Genomic DNA, 19,489 nt, shown 5'->3' on the forward strand with positions numbered 1-19,489 from the left:
GAGGTTTGTTTAATTAGATATTTGGGATTTCAACTGTTTTATGATTAATTAAAAGATAAGAAAGATTTTGAAGGCAGGCAGGCAGGCAGCAGCACGATCGACAGTTGATGAATCATTTGTTAACACGCGGGTATTGGTTTTGAACTAAAACATCCGAATCCTACATGCTCATGCTCATGCTGTATTTGATGTGGCAATAATTCCAAATATGGGCCAGGGCCACCATGGTTCATTCATTCATGGCGTATTGCATGCATACCTAATTACCTATTCTTATAATTTTTCTTCTTTACTCAATGACCACCATAGTGACTATGACGGCTGCCCCAAAAATTAGAACTATTAATACACCCTCTTTCTTTGTTTGGAATAATAAACCACAATGAGTATCCATTACAGAATTACATAGCCCTAAGGGTTTTGTTTCCAAGTATAAACCAAAATTTCAACATATAACTTAACTCGGCCGAATATTCATTCTACCGCATTAAGCTCTAATAACAAACATACAATAAAGAAAATACAGAGTAGAAAAGCTTACAACTATAATCCACACGCTGACTCATAAATTTATAAACCCATAAGTAGGGAGTCAAATTGCATTATCATATCAATTATGTAGTAAGAAAAAAATATATCAACCAAAAACAAAAATTGTACTTGTTCATCAACAACACATCCAAGTACAATCAACTTCAATGTCCGATGTTTATAAACATAGCCCGCAACATTCTAGCTAGTAGCAGCACATCAACAGACTAGTTTAGTATCAACAAAATAACAAAGCTACTACTGGTGACTTGCAATGCCTTGACCACATTTCAGGTTACAAGCTCCATGGCTCCTCTGTTTTTGGTAACACTGCAAAATGAACATCACAAACCAAAAGAAAAAAATCAGCTTCACATTCATCAACAAACAAATAAGGAAGATAAATTACTAGCAGCAGATGTGGGAATTCCACACCTCAATCAAAACTACAATGCTCCAAAGGTCAGTTATATAGATATCTTATATTTTCATTTTACCTCTACCCACTCCGTTTGGTTCTTGAATGAACAATCCATAATCTATAATAAAAAAAGGGCTGCTCTACAGAAGGAAAAAAAAAAAAAAAGAAGCAACAGCTAGCATTGTCAACATTCAGGTGCAAGTTCAAAACCTTTTGCTTTCTCACAAGGCTCTTTTACAGTTCCAATGTCTCAAGGAGTACTCATATCATCCTTATCATTCCTTTCGTCCTTCTTGCTCGTTTGAGGTGTATACTGACTGGTAGAGGATGGCGAATACCCAGGTGCACTTGGTGAATACCCAGCACTTGGACTGCATGAAATAGTAAACAGTATCAGAACTTTGAAAGAAACTAGCAGAACCCAACTGATGAATCAGTTATTCAAGATAATAATTTATATCACATAAAAGTGCAACATAGCATCAGCTTACCTGTACTGTGGTGAGCTTGGGCTGTAGTCCGGGTTCACTCCAGAATTATATGGACTGGCAAAATAAATTTAAAAAAAAAAAAAGATAATGTAAAAGTGTTTTACTCAAAAGGTGCACCAACTAAATCAACCATAAAAAGTGTTTTACTCAAAAAGTACGAGGTGTGGCCTAAAAAGTGACAAGAAGCGTTACCTGCTGGGACTGTAGGTTGGACCTGAAGGAGAATACGATGGAGATGTAGGAGAAATTGATGGTGAAGTTGGGCTGCAACAGAAAATACAAGGTTCAACCATAAATGACAAAGAAATATGAGAGACTCGAGCATATATGGTGAGAAATTCCACCTGTAATTTGGAGAAGTAGGACTGTAAGGACTGGATGGTGACAATCTTGGACTGCTTGGTGAATATGCAAGCGAGGGGCTATATTTTGCTGACTGGGGATTGTAGCTCGGTGACGTAGGGCTGTAACTAGGTGAGGTAGGGCTGTAACTTGGCGAGGTTGGACTGTAACCAGGTGAAGTGGGACTATAAGCTGGTGAAGTAGGGCTATAAGAAGGCGACGTCGGGCTGTAGGACGGCGACGTCGGGCTGTAGGAAGGCGATGTCGGGCTGTAGGAAGGCGACGTCGGGCTGTAGGAAGGCGAGGTTGGACTATATGCTGGTGAGGTGGGGCTGTATGCCGGGGAGGTGGGGCTATAAACCGGAGATGTGGGGCTATAACTAGGTGAAGTTGGACTGTAGCTAGGAGACGTGGGGCTGTAACTTGGAGATGTGGGGCTGTAACTGGGAGATGTCGGGCTGTAACTGGGAGACGTGGGGCTGTAGCTGGGTGACGAAGGAGAGTAGGATGGACTTGTAGGAGAATAGGCAGGACTCGTCGGGCTATAACCAGGAGAACTAGGGCTGTATGTAGGTGAAGTTGGGCTGTAGCCAGGCGATGTGGGGCTGTACCCAGGAGAGGTGGGGCTGTACCCGGGAGAGGTGGGGCTGTATCCCGGTGATGAGGGACTGTATCCCGGTGATGAGGGGCTGTAGCCCGGAGAAGAAGTAGGGGAAAATGCCATTCCACCAACATAAGGTGAAAACTGAGCATCTGAAATGGGCGATAGACGGAGATTCGGGCTCAGCGCGTAATTTGGAGACATCATACCATCATGATAAGGGGTTCCCGAGATGGGAGAACGGGCAGGTGTCATGCCAAAATCCAGGCCATCCATATAGCTTGGTAGCTGAAGTTCAATGGCATTCTTCAGCATTTCATCATTGAGATAAAGTGAGCAGTCTCCCGTGCCAATTGGCGCAAGCTGACCTAACATTATATTTTCTGTAACCCCCCTCAAATAATCAGTTTCGGCATACACAGCAGCATCAAGAAGAATGTCCACGGTTTCTTCAAAGGAGCACCTCATCATGGGCCCAGTATCATTCCGATTGATACCATGACGGGTAATAGCCATCAAGTGGCCACGATAGGTCATAGTATCACATAGGATAGCCAGATGCCTGTAATTCACATAAGATCCATCAAAAGATATAACGACCCTCAGTTCATCCAACAAGGACCGACGAACTGCCTCAATCCCCAATACTTCAATGATTTCAATCAAGTGATTACTCGTTGTCCTCCTTGCATCGACATTCTCATTACACATAACAGCCAAGAGGTTAACGCCTTCTGTATCCAGCATCCATTCCTCACTTGTTTTAAAACCTTCATTCTCATCGAACTTGCTTACTTTCCCATGCTTAATGAACACCTTGTTAATATCTGGGATGCCTCTAAGAGCCATTTCTGTCAGCATGTTACTCTCAATTTTCTTGAGGAAAACATCATCTTCTGCCGATTCATCACCTTCCAGCTCTCCCTTAGGGGCTTCATCATTCATGATGCGGATGCGAAGGATCAGTTTTTCAGCATTATCGTCATTGAAAATACACGTCAAGTCATCATCAAATTCAAGGTTGATCTTCTCAGCAATATCAGCCATGCTTAACTTCTTATCTACCATCATTTCACGGTTCAACTCTATACGAAGTAACCAAGGAGAGATCTTTTCAGGTGCTACTTCTTCATCCGGCATTTCATAGTAAGACCTGACAAAATCACTATCCTCTTCAATTATTGTGGTCATGGGATCTGGGTCATACCAAACTTCTGTAGCTTGGGTGACACTTCGAAGAGTGGTGTATTCCAAAGCACATTGTACATTCTTGGCCCTCTCCTTCGTTCTACTAACATCGGGTGTGAGGTAAACAGACAGAGAAGGTGTTTTGATCTTCTTGGCAACATTAATGATCTCCCTCAACCTGGGAACACCAAGAGTTACATTTTTTGCACTCACACCAGCATAGTGAAAGGTGTTGAGAGTCATCTGAGTAGCAGGTTCCCCAATAGATTGTGCAGCAACACAACCTATCATTTCCCCAGGAGCTACCAAGGATTGTAAAAATCGTGACTCTATCTCACCAATAACCCACTCAAATGCTTCACGAGTAAGCCTGTACTCCTGCAACACTCTTTTACTAGCCAATGTGCTCCGAAGCAGAATATTGAAGAAAAGGGTCGCATTTTTCTGAGCCTCCATACTCAACCGATCATCCCCAGGAACAACCTTCAACCTCTCTTGAAGTTTATCAACAGCATCTACAACTTCCACTGGGTGCAAATCAGAGGGCCTTCGGAAGTCAACCTTGAAAGTCTTCTGTGCATTCCAGATAAGCCTCTTGAGGTTAACAGGCATTGGCCAAGTATTGTCACCTGTGGTTGCTATCTCTGTTCCGAGTTGGTACCTATCTCCTTCAAGTTTTTGAACTTCAGCATTAAACACATCACGAAGTTCTTTAATATCTTGCAAATCTGTAACATGTTCTGGCAACATGTAATTTGGACTCCAGCTGGGATCATCTATCTCGTATCTGAAGACCCTATCAAAATCTGATTTCTTCATTTTTAAGGAATCCAACTTCTGCGACTCTATCCAAACGGAATCCATACCATCTTCTCCGTATAGAAATTGAATAACATCCCCCAACGAGTTCCTCACAGTCCCATCATACTTGACCATAATATCCTCCATAGCTTTCACTAGTCGCCGCTGGATATAACCAGTTTCAGAAGTTTTAACAGCAGTGTCTATTAGACCTTCTCTACCACCCATGGCGTGGAAAAAAAACTCTTGCGGAGTCAATCCACGTAGGTATGAGTTCTCAACAAAACCACGACTTTCTGGCCCATAATCATCTTTGGTGAAATGTGGTAATGTCCGATCTATGAATCCATAAGGGATTCGCTTACCCTCAACATTCTGCTGTCCCACACAAGCAGTCATCTGCGATATGTTAATGAAACTTCCCTTGGATCCTGCAGTGACCATAGCCTTCAGATTGTTGCTCTCGGATAAACTCTTCTGTGCACTACTTCCAGCGTCGTCACGAGCTCTATTCAACACCTAGAAGACAGGAAGCATATTAGTACACATCAATACGCAACCCAATCAACAGATAATGGAAGTACAGCAGTTAGACATATATACCTGATTCACTTTGTTTTCAAATGATTCCATCATGGTTCGACCAGGTTCAGGTTCCAAATCCTTATTTTGAGCATGTTTGATTAGTTCTTTCACATCATTTTTGGCTTTTGATATGGTTTCATTGATTTTCTCCATCGTTGCAGCATCAGCAATTGTATCTCCGATCCCTATACTAAAACCATTCTGCAGAAGCCAATAATTAACAAGCCACTGTGTATGTCCCAAAAATTTGCGAGCTGCATCAGGACCAACCTCTTCCCTACATTCATAAGCATAGTGCATCAAACAATGCGGAATAATCCAAAATACATCCTTGATAGGTACAAAATTGATTTTCTTTTCATCATCCAAAAATGTCTGCAAAACCAACGAAATTATATTCTATAAACTCAACATTGTCACTTTCCATCATTCTGAACTCGTACATGCTTATAAATTAGTAAGAACATGACTCCGGAGATTTTTGACAAGAAAAAGGTGCTCAATAATTATGATGAGGCAAAAAGATTGCCGGAAAACATACTACTCTTTAAACATTTGGTAAGCAGGCTTACCAAATAACGTGTATAAGACTTCCAGTTGAAGTACCAAGTGCCCTCTTGCAAAGAGTTCCAGCAAGAAGCTCCCCTTTTTCAATCCGTACTTGAGTATCCCCAGGTGTAATGAACCCAGTTTCTGACTCTGAGTGCCAGGCAGAAGTTCTCAATAAATTAATTGGCTTCGGTATAATCAGATTAAAAACTTGTTTGCCAGTCCAAAGTGGACGTGGCTTAAGAACTGCAGGGGCAGGAATTTTCCCATCAAAATCTTCCCACCACATCAAGATGTTCATGAAAACATCCTACAAAAAACCAAAACAGATTAGACTTCAGACTATCCACTAAAAGAAAGTAGTCTCTAATTTACCAGAGGAAAAAATTCATTATCATCTCCCAATCACCTTTTCTATAAAGGTATCTCTCTTTGTGATTTTACGACATCCTAAAAGGGTGTCCTGCACAATTCCCATTACAGGCCGATTTGCTTGAGGGGATACTATACATTTAGGTACCATCATCAGCTCCAAAACTTCTGCCCTGGTTTCAAATGACTGAGGAACATGCATATTCATTTCATCGCCATCAAAATCAGCGTTATATGGTGACGTCACAGACAAGTTAAGGCGGAACGTCGAATATGGCATAATCTTAATCCTGTGACCCATTATAGACATCTTATGGAGACTTGGCTGACGATTAAAGAGGACAAAGTCCCCATCTTGCAAATGCCTCTCTACCTGCAACCACAATTATAGGACATAGGTCATCAATACAATTTTTAAACCCAATAGTAACCCAAAAACCTGTCAAACACAAGACAGTACCTTGTAACCAAGCTCTAAGTGGTGATCACTGCTTTTCTTCAAGTAACGTAGATCAAGCCTCTGCCCATCATCCCTAATGATATACTTGGCACCAGTTTTGCCAGGCGGAGGATGTGGCCCATACTCAACAAGCTCCTTTAATCTGTTCCCAGGGATTAGTCATCTTACAACAAATTAATAAAAAATTGAAAGAATAAATAGAATCCACGGATGAGAAATATAATAACCTTTCAATGTTATATGGAGTTACAGTTTCCGGATACGTGAGATTTAGGGCAATACTCCATGGTACCCCCAGTTCATCAATATTAATGGTGGGATCTGGTGTAATAACTGTTCGTGCAGAAAAATCCACACGTTTCCCCATCAAGTTACCCCGAATCCGCCCTTCTTTTGCCTTAAGCCTGCTACATATTGACTTAATAGGTCTACCAGATCTCTGCGTTGCCTGCAGAGTGCAGAGGAAAAGAAATCATGAATGTTGTACCTTAAATTCAATAATATCCATATCCTAACCATATATTTTTTAATATGTAAATGAGTAGGTTATAGGACATACCCTAGGCTGTCCAGGTAACTCATTGTCAAAATAGGTGGCTACATGGAACTGCAACAACTGAGCAAACTCAGATATGATATGTGCAGCTGACCCATTCCTCTCTTGTCTACGAAGATTTTCATTGTGCCTAATAATCATGGCTAACTGATGGGTCAAATCATCCTGCATTAAGCACGATAGAATAGAAATCAGAATTGAACTACAAAATCTTAAGTGCAAATATGGTGAGAGGGAGGAAAAATATTGATCATCGGTACCATTGCTAGTTGCTACAACTTAATAGCAACAATTACAGAAGATAATGAGCACAAATGTGATAGCAACTGCAAAAGAGACTTGCCTCACTCCTCGACGAGGTGTCCATCATCACAGAGGGCCTCACAGGAGGTGGAGGAATTGGAAGCACTTGAAGAATCATCCAATCAGGACGGGCATACTTAGGGTCTAAACCCAATAATCCACAGTCCTCATCACTTATCCTCTTTAGAACACTGAGAACCTGCACACGATTAACTATAAACACCATGCAGCAAATTATAATCATAACAGGAGACTGTTTATGAAATGAAATACTCTTTCTGCAGTAAGCGTTTGCTTTCTTTCCACAGGTTCAGGAAGCTGCTCCTGATCATCGTTTTTCTTCCTTTGAGCCTTGTACTCCACTATAATCTTCATGCCATCAATACTTATCTTTGGCTGCTGAGCGCCGCAACCACCACGGCTCTTTTTAACTGGCTCTTCGGTGTCCTGACCTTGGACATCAATTTCATCACCTCCATCACATTTAGTTTTGTTCTTACAGGCATCAAGAATCTTTTTAAGCCTGCTTTTGCGGTTCTTTATTTTTAATGCTTGCTTGAACTTGGGTTCTTCCTGCAAGGCCAAGAGATAAAGGTTAACAACTTCCATGCACAACGCTTTCACAGTAAACACAAGGCCAGAAAAGGGCACGAGTACAGTAGCTTTAACCGCATAGCGTGGAGCTGGTTACAGAAATTGAACATAGACCTCTAGTTTCTAGAAAAGCAACCTTACTAATAGACAGAGAACCAGACCCTAGCTAAACAACTGCATTGCACAAAGATCCCACTGTAGGGGGAGCAGGAGGAGTAGCGAAGGGAAATAGTAAGATGTACACAGCCTTGCCTTACATAGCAAAAACACAGTTCATAGGAATTGAAAAAGGACCTCTAAATTCTGGTGAAACAACTTACCACTAGGTCTAGGTCAAGGCAAAGAGATAGCAAACCAAAATGGAACATGTACAACAGAAAACCAGCAAGACTTGAAATCTATAAAATGGTTTGAAACCTCCAAAAAGCCTAAGCCATCATTAAAAAAAAAATCTCATCTCATGTCCATTTATCAAACATACTGACATAATCAGTATCTCTGCACTATGGACTAGAGAGTTCAAGATTCTTTTTGATAATGGACCCATTTAATGATTTGTGATTTCCTTTCAGCTAAATCCCAGTTTTCTAAACAGTGGTTAAATTGCATTTCAGACGTAACATTCAATTAAAACAGACCTCCTGAGTTGTTTACTCGTCTCAATAAAATACACGCTTCCTCTTGAGTGTTTGATTACCCATATTTATGGAACAATGCCAAATGATTCAGCATTCACTGGCGTATTTTTTGAAAAAGTTGTTAAAAACACTTAGACAACATAAAACCCAAATGCTAACAACACATCCCCTACAACTTCAATATCCCGGCCCTAAAAGCTCTATCCATCCATATGTAAAGACACATTTGAGGCCTGAGGTACCTCGTCTGCCAGAATTTTTGAGCAATTGAAGCAGACACATCTCATGATGCTAAGCACAGTCTTTAGAAACCCAATATGAAACATAGGCTTGGCAAGCTCAAGGTGGCCAAAGTGCCCCGGGCACTCGGCCATGTTCGCCATACAAGTCTCACACTTCATCTTTCTATCAATTGTACCCAGCCGAGGATCACTTAATCCACCAGGCTTTGGCTTGCCCCTCTCTGTCGTCTCACCATGCTCAATCTGGACCACAGACATTTGCCTCTGCAAACCAAACCAAACCAAAACATATTCAGCTAAACATATTCACCTTACTTACAATCAACCATAACCAGAACTCCCGTTCAGCTGCTAAGAAATCACAGTAATATAGCATACGATGGGAGAAAAACTTGCATTACAACCGACTGGCTGTGATTTCTCAGCAACAAAACAGAAATTGAAGTAAAAAAGCCATAGAGAATTACGATCTCATCGGGACTGAGAATCCCGAACTGGACTCGGCGCACTTTGGCAACCTCCGCCGGAGAGTAAGGAAATCGCAAATCCATTGCAAACCCTAGTACTATAAAATTGAAGTGGAAAATTAGAAACGTTTATGAAAATTGATTTTGGGGTTTTTGTTTTCTATGCTTCGATTTCTCTATTTTCCCTCTCTTTGGTTCTCCCGCTCGAGATTTCGAAAGGAAGCGATCGGGTCGTCCCTTCTCTCTCGCTCTCTCAGATCTCTCTGTGGAGAGGCTACAATAACCCAATAACGAGACCTTGAGGGGTTATTTATAGAGAAACGGTGGCCGCCCTAGGCCATCGAGCTAACTTATCATGTACTGGGTGCGCACTACGCCATCATAAATTTACGGATATGACCTCGTTTTATGAGGTTGGATTGGGGCCTCTTTTGAGCCCAATTTAAAAAAGAAATCTACAACGTTTGGGCCCAATTGAAAAGTCGACTTTCACATTCCTGGGCCTCTTCCCCTAATGGAAGCTTCGTAAATTACGGCTAGTTACTTAGTTGATTTTGTTTCCTGTAAAAATGGTTGAAAACAGTTCTTCCTTCTTTGAATGCGGGACCAACTTGGGCCTCAGCCCGTCCCATCTCTACCCACCAGACTTCTACTTCGAGGCAGGAAACAAGGGCACCGTCTCCTTCTCCGCGGCACTGCATTGCAGCAGTAGATGGGCTGTTAGGGTAAGAATGAATTAGAAGCAAGGAGTGCAGGAAGCCTGACGAAGCCAACCTCTTGAAAGGGATGAACTGCAGTATCAATGTCCAGACATGAGGCTATTTATAGCGAAGACTCCAAAATAGTCCATGCTGAATCTGGTGTATGTATAAAATGGCATCTTTTATGATCTGATGCTTCATCCATGTTTAATTATCTGTTCTGGTCTAAATTATCTTTGATTATCTGTTCTGGATAAAGCTTCTGCCACTGCAGGCTCCAGGTAAGATGGCAGACAAGTTGTTTCTCTGGCCCGAGAAAGATGAAGGTTTACTGAAAATTTACAACTGATTTGTTGTATGTAGATTAGCCATTGTTTATCATTGATTTTGTCCTAATTTGTTGTTCTTCTTGTTGGAATTTTGCTCGATGGCTGAGGTCCCATTTAGGTTTTCTGAGCTATAACAATATGGATTCGATCTGACATGGCATCAATCAGATAGCTAAGTTTAGGAGCCGAAAGCGCTTTGAGGAAGCAGATGGCGAAACTCATGTGAACAGCCCCACTGGCCCCATCAACAGCAGCACTGATGAGAAGCAAAGTGAAGTGCGAGTTGGCATTAAAGAATGCATACTTGAACCAACCAGCCATTGAGACCAGTGATGCTTCCAGAGCAAAAAGAAGAGCCTCTACTTACACTCCCAATTGTTTCCATTACAAGGCCACTCCACTCTATCCTACCTCCCTCCCTCCCTCGGTGTTTATTAGCTGCATGTGGGAGTCACTTCAATTCACCTCATTACCCGAGGTTTTTTGAAGTTGTTCTAGGTCCATGATTTCCTCTGTAATTGAGATTTGTTGCTTCGTATATGAGTGTGTTGTGTTTTGTTTTGTTTTCTGTAATCCAATGTATTTTCTGAAGCAAGACCATGGAAAATTGAATGGAATGTCAATGTGAAATAAGTACCTGTGTTTAGTGAATGAAAAATCGAGTGATATTTTCAATGTGTCTTTTGCTTATCAAAAAAATAAGAAGAAGAACAAGTGATACGGAGTCAATGGCACAAGAGGTTAGATTTCAACCCAAAAGATTAGTTATTTGGATGAAGTTATAACTCATATGGTACTTCTCACCTAATCAATTAATATTTGACCAAATGAAGCGGAGATTAGTATCAATTTAAAAGCATTAGACTTTAGAACCATAGCATCCTCCTATTCTTGATCAACATGTTAATATTTTATATAACATCGGCATTGGATTGACATAAAACAACCGAGTATCATATAAATAAAATTTAGTTTAGTCTCTCCCACACAACCAATGCGTTGTTTTTCTGCTCGAGCTGGAATTTTATAACACAACTTGTCAACCAACTCAACATTTAGCATCCACAACTTCACCATTTCCTTGGACGATGACGAAACTACATGTATTTTTTTTTATATATTTTTAAATGAAGACCAAATAGGTGGTACAAAAAGTCTATCCATTAATCGCATGGTCCATTTTTATATCAACAACTTCACTGCGTTGAAGAGAATATTACATTTATCAATGAAAATAAATAAATAAACCCTACCTTGACGAGTCTTCGCAGACAAACCGCCACCGTATCACACACACAAGCGCGCAGAGCAGAGCAGAGACTTTTTTTTAACTGACAAGCACCGAAAATAATTAGTTAAAAAAAAAAATCAGAAAGACCGCGTACTCTTCTCTGTCGATCACCAGATCTCAGTCTTCAAATTCTCATTAGGGTTTCCAGATCGACTTTTCAGGATTCGGTGATCGAGATTGTTTTACCGATTCGATCTCAGACATCCGTCTCTCCGACAATGGCGAAGCCGAGGAATTCTCGCATGTCGACGCGGAAGTCACCGTCGTCGACTCTTATCCTCACTATGCTTCTCATGTTCACTTTCGTCATTCTCATCCTCCTTGCCCTTGGGATCCTCTCGATTCCCAGTAACTCAGGAGACTCTCCCAAAGCTAACGATCTCAACTCAATTGTACGGAGGAATGTGGACAGGTTTGTGTTTGTTATCGTGTTGTCGTTTGTTTTGTACGGTGCAATCTGGTGAATGTTTTTTGATTGTTTTCTGTGGGATGCAGTAGTGAAGGAGATGAGGGGAGAGGAGAGCAGTGGGTGGAAGTGATCTCTTGGGAGCCGAGAGCCTTCGTGTATCATAATTTCTTGGTGAGTTTTCCCAATTTAGAATTTCTGCTTTATTTGTGGATATTAGGGATTTGGATGTAGCTTCAGTTGTTCTGTTATTGGTTATGCCTTTTTATAGTTATGAGCTCTCCTTTTCTAAATCTTCAAAATATGATCTCTATGTTCCAGAATCCAGATTTGCATTTGTCTCAATTAATCAATTCTAAATGTGGTCATCAGGTTCAGTAAAGGCCATGGATGTCATTGTTTTATTCCCTAATAATTCATCTTTCAAGCTAGTCCTTCTTTTGAAATGCTTAAAAGTCGAGAAGCTTTAAAAAGATCCGCTGTAAGGGACGTGTATGTGTTTTCTGAGAATGGTATTCATTTAGGTTGTAAGTTTTTTGGTTTAATATCTCAGATCTTGCCTATATCATGTTTTTAAGTGGCTGCTAAGATTATGTTGGGAGTAATATGCAATGCGAGTAGACAATCCCAACTCCAGAGGGGAGGATTGAAGTGAAGGAGGGTCCCTTAGTGCCAGAAAGTTAGATGCAAGCTCGTTCCGAGGCTTGTGATTTATTAATTCATCATGATCGATGCTAATAGCTATCTGATTATTTTCTCAACTAATGGGGTTGTGCTCGTCGTGATGAAATATTTAATTTGTTGGGCCATGGTTGCGATTCTCTCCTTTAGCATTTCTGTTTGACAAAAAGAAACCTCAAATATGTATCAGCTAGTGTAGGCAAACACTGAATTTGGTGAGAATTTTCGCAGACCAAGGAGGAATGTGAGTATCTCATCAATCTTGCCAAGCCTCATATGCACAAGTCAACAGTTGTTGATAGTGAAACGGGAAAGAGTAAGGATAGCAGGTGTGCAGTTGTTACCATTTCTCATGTGGTGCTCGAGTTTATTCTTGCAAATGATCTCAACTTTTCACTTTGCTAATATGTGACGATTTGACTTATACCTTTAATGGCAGGGTGCGCACAAGCTCTGGGACATTCCTAGCTAGAGGACGTGATAAAATGATTAGGAAAATAGAGCAAAAGATTGCAGATTTTACCTTCATACCTGTAGGTATGCAGTTTTGACTTTTTATCTCTACTTCATTTATTTGTTGTATAGTCTACAGATTATGTTTTCGTTATCGCTCTTCCTTTTTTGTTTGAAGTTGCCTTATAAAATTATCTTTTCATTGTCAAGTTCTGCCAAAATTATTTCCTTAATTCCACTCCATAGGCATTGAAGGAATATGATTTAGTGTTTTTGGATGAGAAGATATGCGTGAGTCATTAACTTGTTTGCATAGCGATTAAGAAAGGGATGTGAGAATGCTATTATGGAGCTGAGCAAGGGCTGAGGTAGGCAAAGATTTTATTTTCCTATCAAAACTGGAAATAAAATTGCTCTTGCTACTAATTATTGGTTAAACTAATTTTTGCACATATGAATAATGAACTAACTTGGACAGGCTCTTCCACTTTATGATGAAATATTTTTGAATACGAGTTGGAAATCATTCAAAATTGATGAAATAATCGTCACTTGTGTAGGCTGCCCACTTCCATACCTAGGCTACCCATAGCTTCCTTCTTCCTGCGTACATGGCCAAAATGGTGCTGAATAGCAGCTACATATGCAGTCATTCCTCCACTTATAAATCATCTTTTGTTACTTGGATTGATGATATGATGTGGCATTTGCCTCAACCATCCCAACCAGCTTTACCTCTTTCACTTTGTTGCTACCACTGCCACAATATGGAACAGTTCACTTTTGAATCGTTAACGGATGAGACCCCCTTTTAAGAATCAAGATTGGTACTTCTCTCCAATATGATTCGCTTGAAGTTGATCTTTACTCAAATACTCTGCCCCAAGTGCCTTTCGGTTTATCTGTTGTTGTTTAGTTATTGTACCTTGCACAAGCAATGACTTATTTGAGAAACGCAATTTGCAGACCATGGTGAAGGACTACAAATACTCCACTATGAGGTTGGACAAAAGTATGAGCCTCACTTTGACTACTTTATGGATGAGTACAACACAAAGAATGGGGGTCAACGCATAGCTACGGTTCTTATGTACCTGTAAGTTGTGCGATCTGTCCACCTTGTTTATCATTGACTTCTGATGTTCCTCAATATTTGCTTTATCAATAATGGTTTCTTTTTTTTTTTAATTGACACCCTTTTATTACTGACACAGCTCAGATGTTGAAGAAGGTGGCGAGACAGTGTTCCCTGCTGCTGTAGGCAATTTTAGTACTCTGTCCTACTGGAATGAATTATCTGAGTGTGGGAAAAGGGGGCTTTCTGTTAAACCAAAAATGGGAGACGCATTGCTCTTTTGGAGCATGAAGCCTGATGGCACCTTAGATCCATCAAGTTTGCATGGTGAGTTTTATTTATTTTGAGTTTTTGCTGATACGTGGGGGGATAGTCTTGAAATTGGGTGTGAGGTTAGGGATTCCCTCGCTTTTGAATCACCTCCTTATTCTGACCCTGTGACATCTTTTTGTGAGTTTGTCTTCCGTAAGTTTTTCCATTCATTATTCACTGAAGTTACTTACGAGTTCTATTTTACCTAATGCCTTTTTTTACCAGGTGGTTGTGCAGTGATTAATGGTAACAAATGGTCGTCTACAAAATGGATGCGTGTCAATGAGTACAAGGTCTAAGTTGAACCTGCAAGGTATCAGAGGAGACAACTAATGGTTTGTATTTTAAAGTTTTTTTTTGGCCCCCTCATATTTCTAGGGTTGTTTGATTAATGATATATTGCCATTAGAGTTTTAGCAGACGGGCTCTCATTTAGCCACATTATCTGCCAACCATCTTACAATTTGAATGCTCTTTGTTATGGAGCACTGCATTGATTTCCCACTTCCATCAACATTAACATTCTCCCACTTAGCAGGTTAAAATTATGACTTTCACCTGGTCTCTCCGTTGTAAGTTGTAGTCTCAGGCTCAGCAGAGAATTTCAGCTCATATGATTTTGTATACAAGCTCATCAGCGTCTTCCATCCTTGCTGATGTTCTGCTATCCGTAGGATCACTCGCACTATTGTTTGGAGCCTTTCAAACAACTGATAAAAATAAGTTTTTCTATGTTCCCTGGGTATCCGGAGCTTCAGAAAAGGTTTGGCATTGGCTGTTCATAGAGACAAGTTCTTTGCCAAATGGGAAAGCAAGAACCATTCTATAATGAATGTATGTTATTTTCCTTATTTTTTAGTGTTTTACGCTTAATAACCCCCATTTTGTTTGCTGAAAAATGTTTTTACATATTGAATTTCAGTAAAAACTTTTTTACCCTTTTGCCACTTATGGTTTGGTGACTTTAGTTAGGAGTCATGACAGTTGTGTTGTTGATCAAATTGATTAAAGTTGATTTTTTTTTTCAATTGGAAAACTTAATTTCTAACTCACTACATTAACACCCCCCAAAACCCTTTGCAACATTAACCAAAAACCATATCCTAATTTGATTTAACTTCACAATTCAAAGTTGGGTCATGTGAAGCTTGCTTATTGCCTTTAACCATTTGCAAGGTGTGACTCATGATAAGGTGGTAGGGTCGTTGTTTTGCTCACCCACCAATAAAGAATGAGAAAAAAAACAAACAAACAGCCTTGTACTGACGTGCTTTATTATTTAAAAAATAAACAAAATCTTTTGGTTGGTTGAAATTAAAATTCTTCTATGAACTTCTACGCATTTTCAAAGCAGAAAAAAAACCCATCAAATCAGCAAATCTTTTGATTTTATTTTTTTTTCAATGCCCTAATTAATCAGGAGGCAAGTTTCTTGAAGAATCTGGTATTGGAATTTTCTAGCTTCTTAGTCTAGTAGAGTTAATCTGATTATAAACAATCCGATTGAAGAAGAAATATCACTTCCAAGAAACACGAATCTACACAATAATTCCCTATGGTGTAGGGTAAGAAATTTACAAGTTGATTACTTTAGTATGATGAAATTAAATTAGTAAAACCAAAAGAAATGCAAACTGACAACTTGGAGATTTTATTCCTTTCACCACTTGCTCAAATTTCATACTAATACCAAAATTGTTAAGTGGGAACATATCATTTATGCATTCTTACATGAATTGGGTATTATTGATTTTTTTGTGGCAATAAAAGAAGGAATAAAACAGAGCAATAAAAGACGGAATAAGAGATTTTCTCTGCTAATAGTACCACTTGCAATCCAACTCATGCTCTTCTAATGTAATTCTCCTCCGCTCTTTTGTTTTGTGCAAAACGAGTGATTCACAGAATCGATGTCCAAACAACCCCACAAAAAAAGAAGAAAAAATGACTGCTTTTTTTGTGATCTAATTTTTGTGGACCTATTTTTCCTTCAACGACACGTCGAAGTTTTTGTCAACCGAACCTTCTTCCTCTCTCTCCCGTGTTTCTTTGAAAAGGGAAAGTATTGGTATTTCAATTCAGCTTTTCGATTTGGTCACAAAACGAGAACTGGTTTTTGTGTTGGACAAATAAAGGTGAGAGCTTTAAATGCGAGTTGGTTGATGTTGGTTTCTTTCATGCCTCTCTTTTTCGAATGACCTTAAGAACTAAGCATACCCATCTCTTTCTATCACTCTCTCTCTCTCTCTCCCTATTTGATAAAGTCTTGGCTCTGAGGGGTTTATAGACCCAATCGTTGTAGATCAATCAAACGAGCTCTGTTTATATATTAGGTTCTGCGTAAGAGGGGTTTGGATCAAGAAATAATGGAGTTCTGTGCGTACCCATCTCGATCTTTTATGCCTTTGTTGTCTTCGTTTGGGAGTCACGTTGAGAGGGTTAAAGAGATATTCAATTTCGCAGTTTCTACCGTTCTTGGGAATCTCTTCTCTGCGATCTTCACCTTCTTCTTTGCTTTAGGTGGGTTTCTTTCTCCTCATTTGCTTTCAACGTTGTTTCCCTATTTTTGAGACGCATGGAATGTCTTTGATCTTTCTTTATGCTCTGATGTGGGTTTGTTGCAATAGATTGGTATTGGTTTTTTCTTCTTTCCCATGAATTATTTATCAGCTACGCGAGTAGAAAATTCGATTCTTGAATTGATTCCTAGGTGTTTGCTTTAAGTTCTTTCAGAAGAATCCAAGTTTAGATTGTCTGAACTTACATATCATTTTTTTGTGAACAGTATGAAGATAGTATGAAAAAAGGGTCCTATAATGCATAGGGATCCTTGGTTTGAATTTTCTTTTATGAGTGTTTAGTCATTTATAATTATGTCCAATTATGCATGAAATGCTTCCGTCTGTGTATCTTTGGCTGTCTTAAAATATCCACTGAAGGTAAGTGGCATCTTCATCTGCAGTTGGAACCTTGTTGGGAGCCATGACCGGAGCTTTAATTGGTCAAGAAACTGAGAGCGGTTTTGTTAGAGGAGCTGCAGTTGGGGCCATATCAGGAGCTGTATTTTCTATTGAAGTTTTCGAGTCTTCTCTTGTTTTGTGGCAATCAGATGAATCTGGGATTGGGTGTCTCCTCTACTTGGTAAACATTTGATTAATTGATGAATGATTTTGTAAATTTCAACGTGAGTTTCAGTGTAGATGCTGAGATTGTCCTTGATACGAGTCTTGATGTATTTTTCAAAACATTGCAGATTGATGTACTTGCAAGCCTTCTTAGTGGGAGACTTGTTCGAGAGCGAATTGGTCCAGCCATGTTAAGTGCAGTTCAAAGTCAGGTATTATGTTAATCAAACTTTGTCAACAGACTATACACCAATGCTTGATCCCATATTTTATATGCTGAAATTAACTCTTCTGTTGTTCAATCAGATGGGTGCCATAGAAGTGACCTTTGAGGAGGTACCGAACCTCTTTGACACTGGTGGCTCTAAAGGATTGCCTGGACATCTAGTCGAAAAGATCCCACAGATCAAAATCACCAGCAATAACAACATTGATGCTTCTGGGGAGAAAGTTTCTTGTTCAGTTTGTCTTCAGGTAGCTTTGCCACATCCCGGACCCTTTTCTGTGATTCACTTTGATTAGGTGTAATTGGTTGAGATTTCAATTTCCTTTGTTACAGGACTTTCAAATGGGAGAGACAGTCAGAAGCTTGCCTCATTGTAATCACATGTTTCACCTACCATGTATAGATAAGTGGCTTCTTAGGCATGGTTCTTGCCCAATGTGCAGAAGGGATCTGTGAGGTTGTTTCTGTAGAATGTTACAAGATGAGAGAGAGTTCTTTCATTATTTTACACTGTGGTTGAATCATTGTAATCAACTACCATATGTAGAAAAATTTTGGCTTCTGATAGTTCTCTATGCTTCTTCTGGTAGTGTATATTACTCCATCACCAACTTTGGTTTTCACCGATTAAAACTAATCATCATTGTTTATTATTGGCAATTAGTGACCAGTAGCTTTGGCCTGTATTGGAATCTCTCTCTAACAAGAGATGGGAAGCATCAAATTGCAAGAACTGGTGGTGCTAGTAACTGCTACATTCATCAATTTTTGCAGCTGACTTGGTTTGGTTAATCTGATTAGTTCATCAGCTAGTGTGAATGAATTATGTGATGAGCTGTTGCTTTCCCCAATATTGGAAAATCTCAAGCTTCCATGGCTGCAGGCATGGGCAATGCATTAAAATTCAACAACAACTAGTTGTTGCAGGCGGACACAGCTTACTTCTCTGCTTATTTAAAGTAAACAAGCATCCATTCCACAAATTAAAGCTACAAGTCCCTCCAGTTTTCATGTTGTGTCTAGCAGAAAACAAGCAAATCACAAGCTCCTGCAATAAATGCCCATCCAAGGAAGCTTACAGACATGCATACATTTTACACAAATTAAAGGTATTTTAGCTAAAATTAGGAACACTCTATAATTGATTTGTTTTTGATAATATTTGGGAAAGTTTGTATAATTAAGTAGATTGTGAATAAGAGGTTCTTGGTCTAATTCAGTGACCTAAACTACTGTATTTGTGTAATTAAATACAAGCTTGATTGGATTTGGTTGGTGGGTCTTGGTGTGCATCATATTATATTAATTAAAACTATATTAAATATTTTTCATAATAGAAATAAGAAAAAGAAATCTTAACTAATCTTTGATTGAGAAATGTAAGATATTTAACAACAAAATTAGCTACCTTGATTAATACTAACCAATATTTCTCACCAGCAAATTGAACAAAATTAACTAATCTTTTTACCATTAGTTGGTCAGCTACCACATTTAAACTGGCTATGTATGTAGGTCACCATAGACTTTATGGAAATTGGAATTTCAACCCAAAAAATAAAATGTTCCCAAATATTATTAAATGCAGCAGATCTACTCATCTACCTGAATGCTCAAGTTCCAATCATCCCCACAAAAAGTCTTTTAAGAATTATTATTCTATTATTATGAGTGCTGCTTGGTGTCTCAAATTTAAAATTTATGATTTAGAACCCTTGTGATTTAGTAATTCACTTTAATCCATAAATT

At 39.4% G+C, this 19,489-nt stretch overlaps 3 protein-coding genes and 1 long non-coding RNA gene across 6 annotated transcripts; 3 read left to right on the plus strand and 1 right to left on the minus strand.

Annotated features, from left to right (window-relative positions):
- Positions 1-544: 544 nt before the first annotated feature.
- On the minus strand, positions 545-9,420 carry LOC120015594 (DNA-directed RNA polymerase II subunit RPB1). The gene is made up of 15 exons (XM_038868079.1): positions 9,142-9,420; positions 8,675-8,938; positions 7,474-7,773; positions 7,241-7,399; positions 6,901-7,062; positions 6,569-6,789; positions 6,342-6,483; positions 5,919-6,254; positions 5,533-5,819; positions 4,979-5,237; positions 1,788-4,894; positions 1,636-1,707; positions 1,444-1,497; positions 1,163-1,323; positions 545-861 (listed from the first exon to the last, which is right to left on the minus strand). The coding sequence occupies exons 1-14, from the start codon at positions 9,223-9,225 to the stop codon at positions 1,203-1,205; spliced, it is 5,568 nt and encodes a 1,855-aa protein (XP_038724007.1). The 5' UTR covers positions 9,226-9,420; the 3' UTR covers positions 545-861; positions 1,163-1,202.
- A 312-nt stretch (positions 9,421-9,732) lies between these two features.
- Positions 9,733-10,822, plus strand: LOC120015636. The gene is made up of 3 exons (XR_005471802.1): positions 9,733-10,003; positions 10,117-10,168; positions 10,290-10,822. It is a non-coding gene; the product is annotated as an uncharacterized LOC120015636 (long non-coding RNA).
- Positions 10,823-11,454: 632 nt separating this feature from the next.
- LOC120014338 (probable prolyl 4-hydroxylase 10) lies at positions 11,455-15,340 on the plus strand. 3 transcript variants are annotated; one of them, XM_038866257.1, is made up of 8 exons: positions 11,455-11,874; positions 11,961-12,042; positions 12,781-12,878; positions 12,989-13,086; positions 13,969-14,098; positions 14,217-14,404; positions 14,615-14,724; positions 14,928-15,340. In XM_038866257.1, the coding sequence occupies exons 1-7, from the start codon at positions 11,681-11,683 to the stop codon at positions 14,686-14,688; spliced, it is 864 nt and encodes a 287-aa protein (XP_038722185.1). In that variant the 5' UTR covers positions 11,455-11,680; the 3' UTR covers positions 14,689-14,724; positions 14,928-15,340. The 3 variants fall into 3 exon arrangements, with proteins under 3 accessions (XP_038722185.1, XP_038722183.1, XP_038722184.1); XM_038866255.1 differs by having other exon boundaries at positions 11,457-11,874; positions 11,958-12,042; XM_038866256.1 differs by having other exon boundaries at positions 11,457-11,874; positions 11,958-12,042; positions 14,615-14,702.
- A 1,018-nt stretch (positions 15,341-16,358) lies between these two features.
- On the plus strand, positions 16,359-18,505 carry LOC120014537 (NEP1-interacting protein 1-like). Its single transcript, XM_038866515.1, has 5 exons — positions 16,359-16,909; positions 17,352-17,530; positions 17,643-17,726; positions 17,821-17,988; positions 18,074-18,505. The coding sequence occupies exons 1-5, from the start codon at positions 16,756-16,758 to the stop codon at positions 18,194-18,196; spliced, it is 708 nt and encodes a 235-aa protein (XP_038722443.1). The 5' UTR covers positions 16,359-16,755; the 3' UTR covers positions 18,197-18,505.
- Positions 18,506-19,489: the final 984 nt, after the last annotated feature.

The sequence above is a fragment of the Tripterygium wilfordii genome, chromosome 14 (genome assembly GCF_013401445.1).
Source record: "Tripterygium wilfordii isolate XIE 37 chromosome 14, ASM1340144v1, whole genome shotgun sequence".
In the NCBI taxonomy this organism is placed as follows: domain Eukaryota; kingdom Viridiplantae; phylum Streptophyta; class Magnoliopsida; order Celastrales; family Celastraceae; genus Tripterygium; species Tripterygium wilfordii.

Bases quoted from the DNA above. Each gene is read 5' to 3' on its own strand.
- LOC120015594 (XM_038868079.1), bottom strand. From the start codon at position 9,225: ATGGATTTGCGATTTCCTTACTCTCCGGCGGAGGTTGCCAAAGTGCGC. The intron at 6,484-6,568 runs GTTATTATATTT...CCCTGGGAACAG, and splicing joins ACTCCATATAACATTGAAAG to ATTAAAGGAGCTTGTTGAGT. The intron at 1,324-1,443 runs GTAAGCTGATGC...TATTTCATGCAG, and splicing joins CCAAGCTCACCACAGTACAG to TCCAAGTGCTGGGTATTCAC.
- LOC120014338 (XM_038866255.1), top strand. From the start codon at position 11,681: ATGGCGAAGCCGAGGAATTCTCGCATGTCGACGCGGAAGTCACCGTCG. The intron at 11,875-11,957 runs GTTTGTGTTTGT...TGTGGGATGCAG, and splicing joins GTACGGAGGAATGTGGACAG to TAGTGAAGGAGATGAGGGGA. The intron at 14,099-14,216 runs GTAAGTTGTGCG...TTACTGACACAG, and splicing joins GCTACGGTTCTTATGTACCT to CTCAGATGTTGAAGAAGGTG.
- LOC120014537 (XM_038866515.1), top strand. From the start codon at position 16,756: ATGGAGTTCTGTGCGTACCCATCTCGATCTTTTATGCCTTTGTTGTCT. The intron at 16,910-17,351 runs GTGGGTTTCTTT...CTTCATCTGCAG, and splicing joins CACCTTCTTCTTTGCTTTAG to TTGGAACCTTGTTGGGAGCC. The intron at 17,989-18,073 runs GTAGCTTTGCCA...CCTTTGTTACAG, and splicing joins CTTGTTCAGTTTGTCTTCAG to GACTTTCAAATGGGAGAGAC.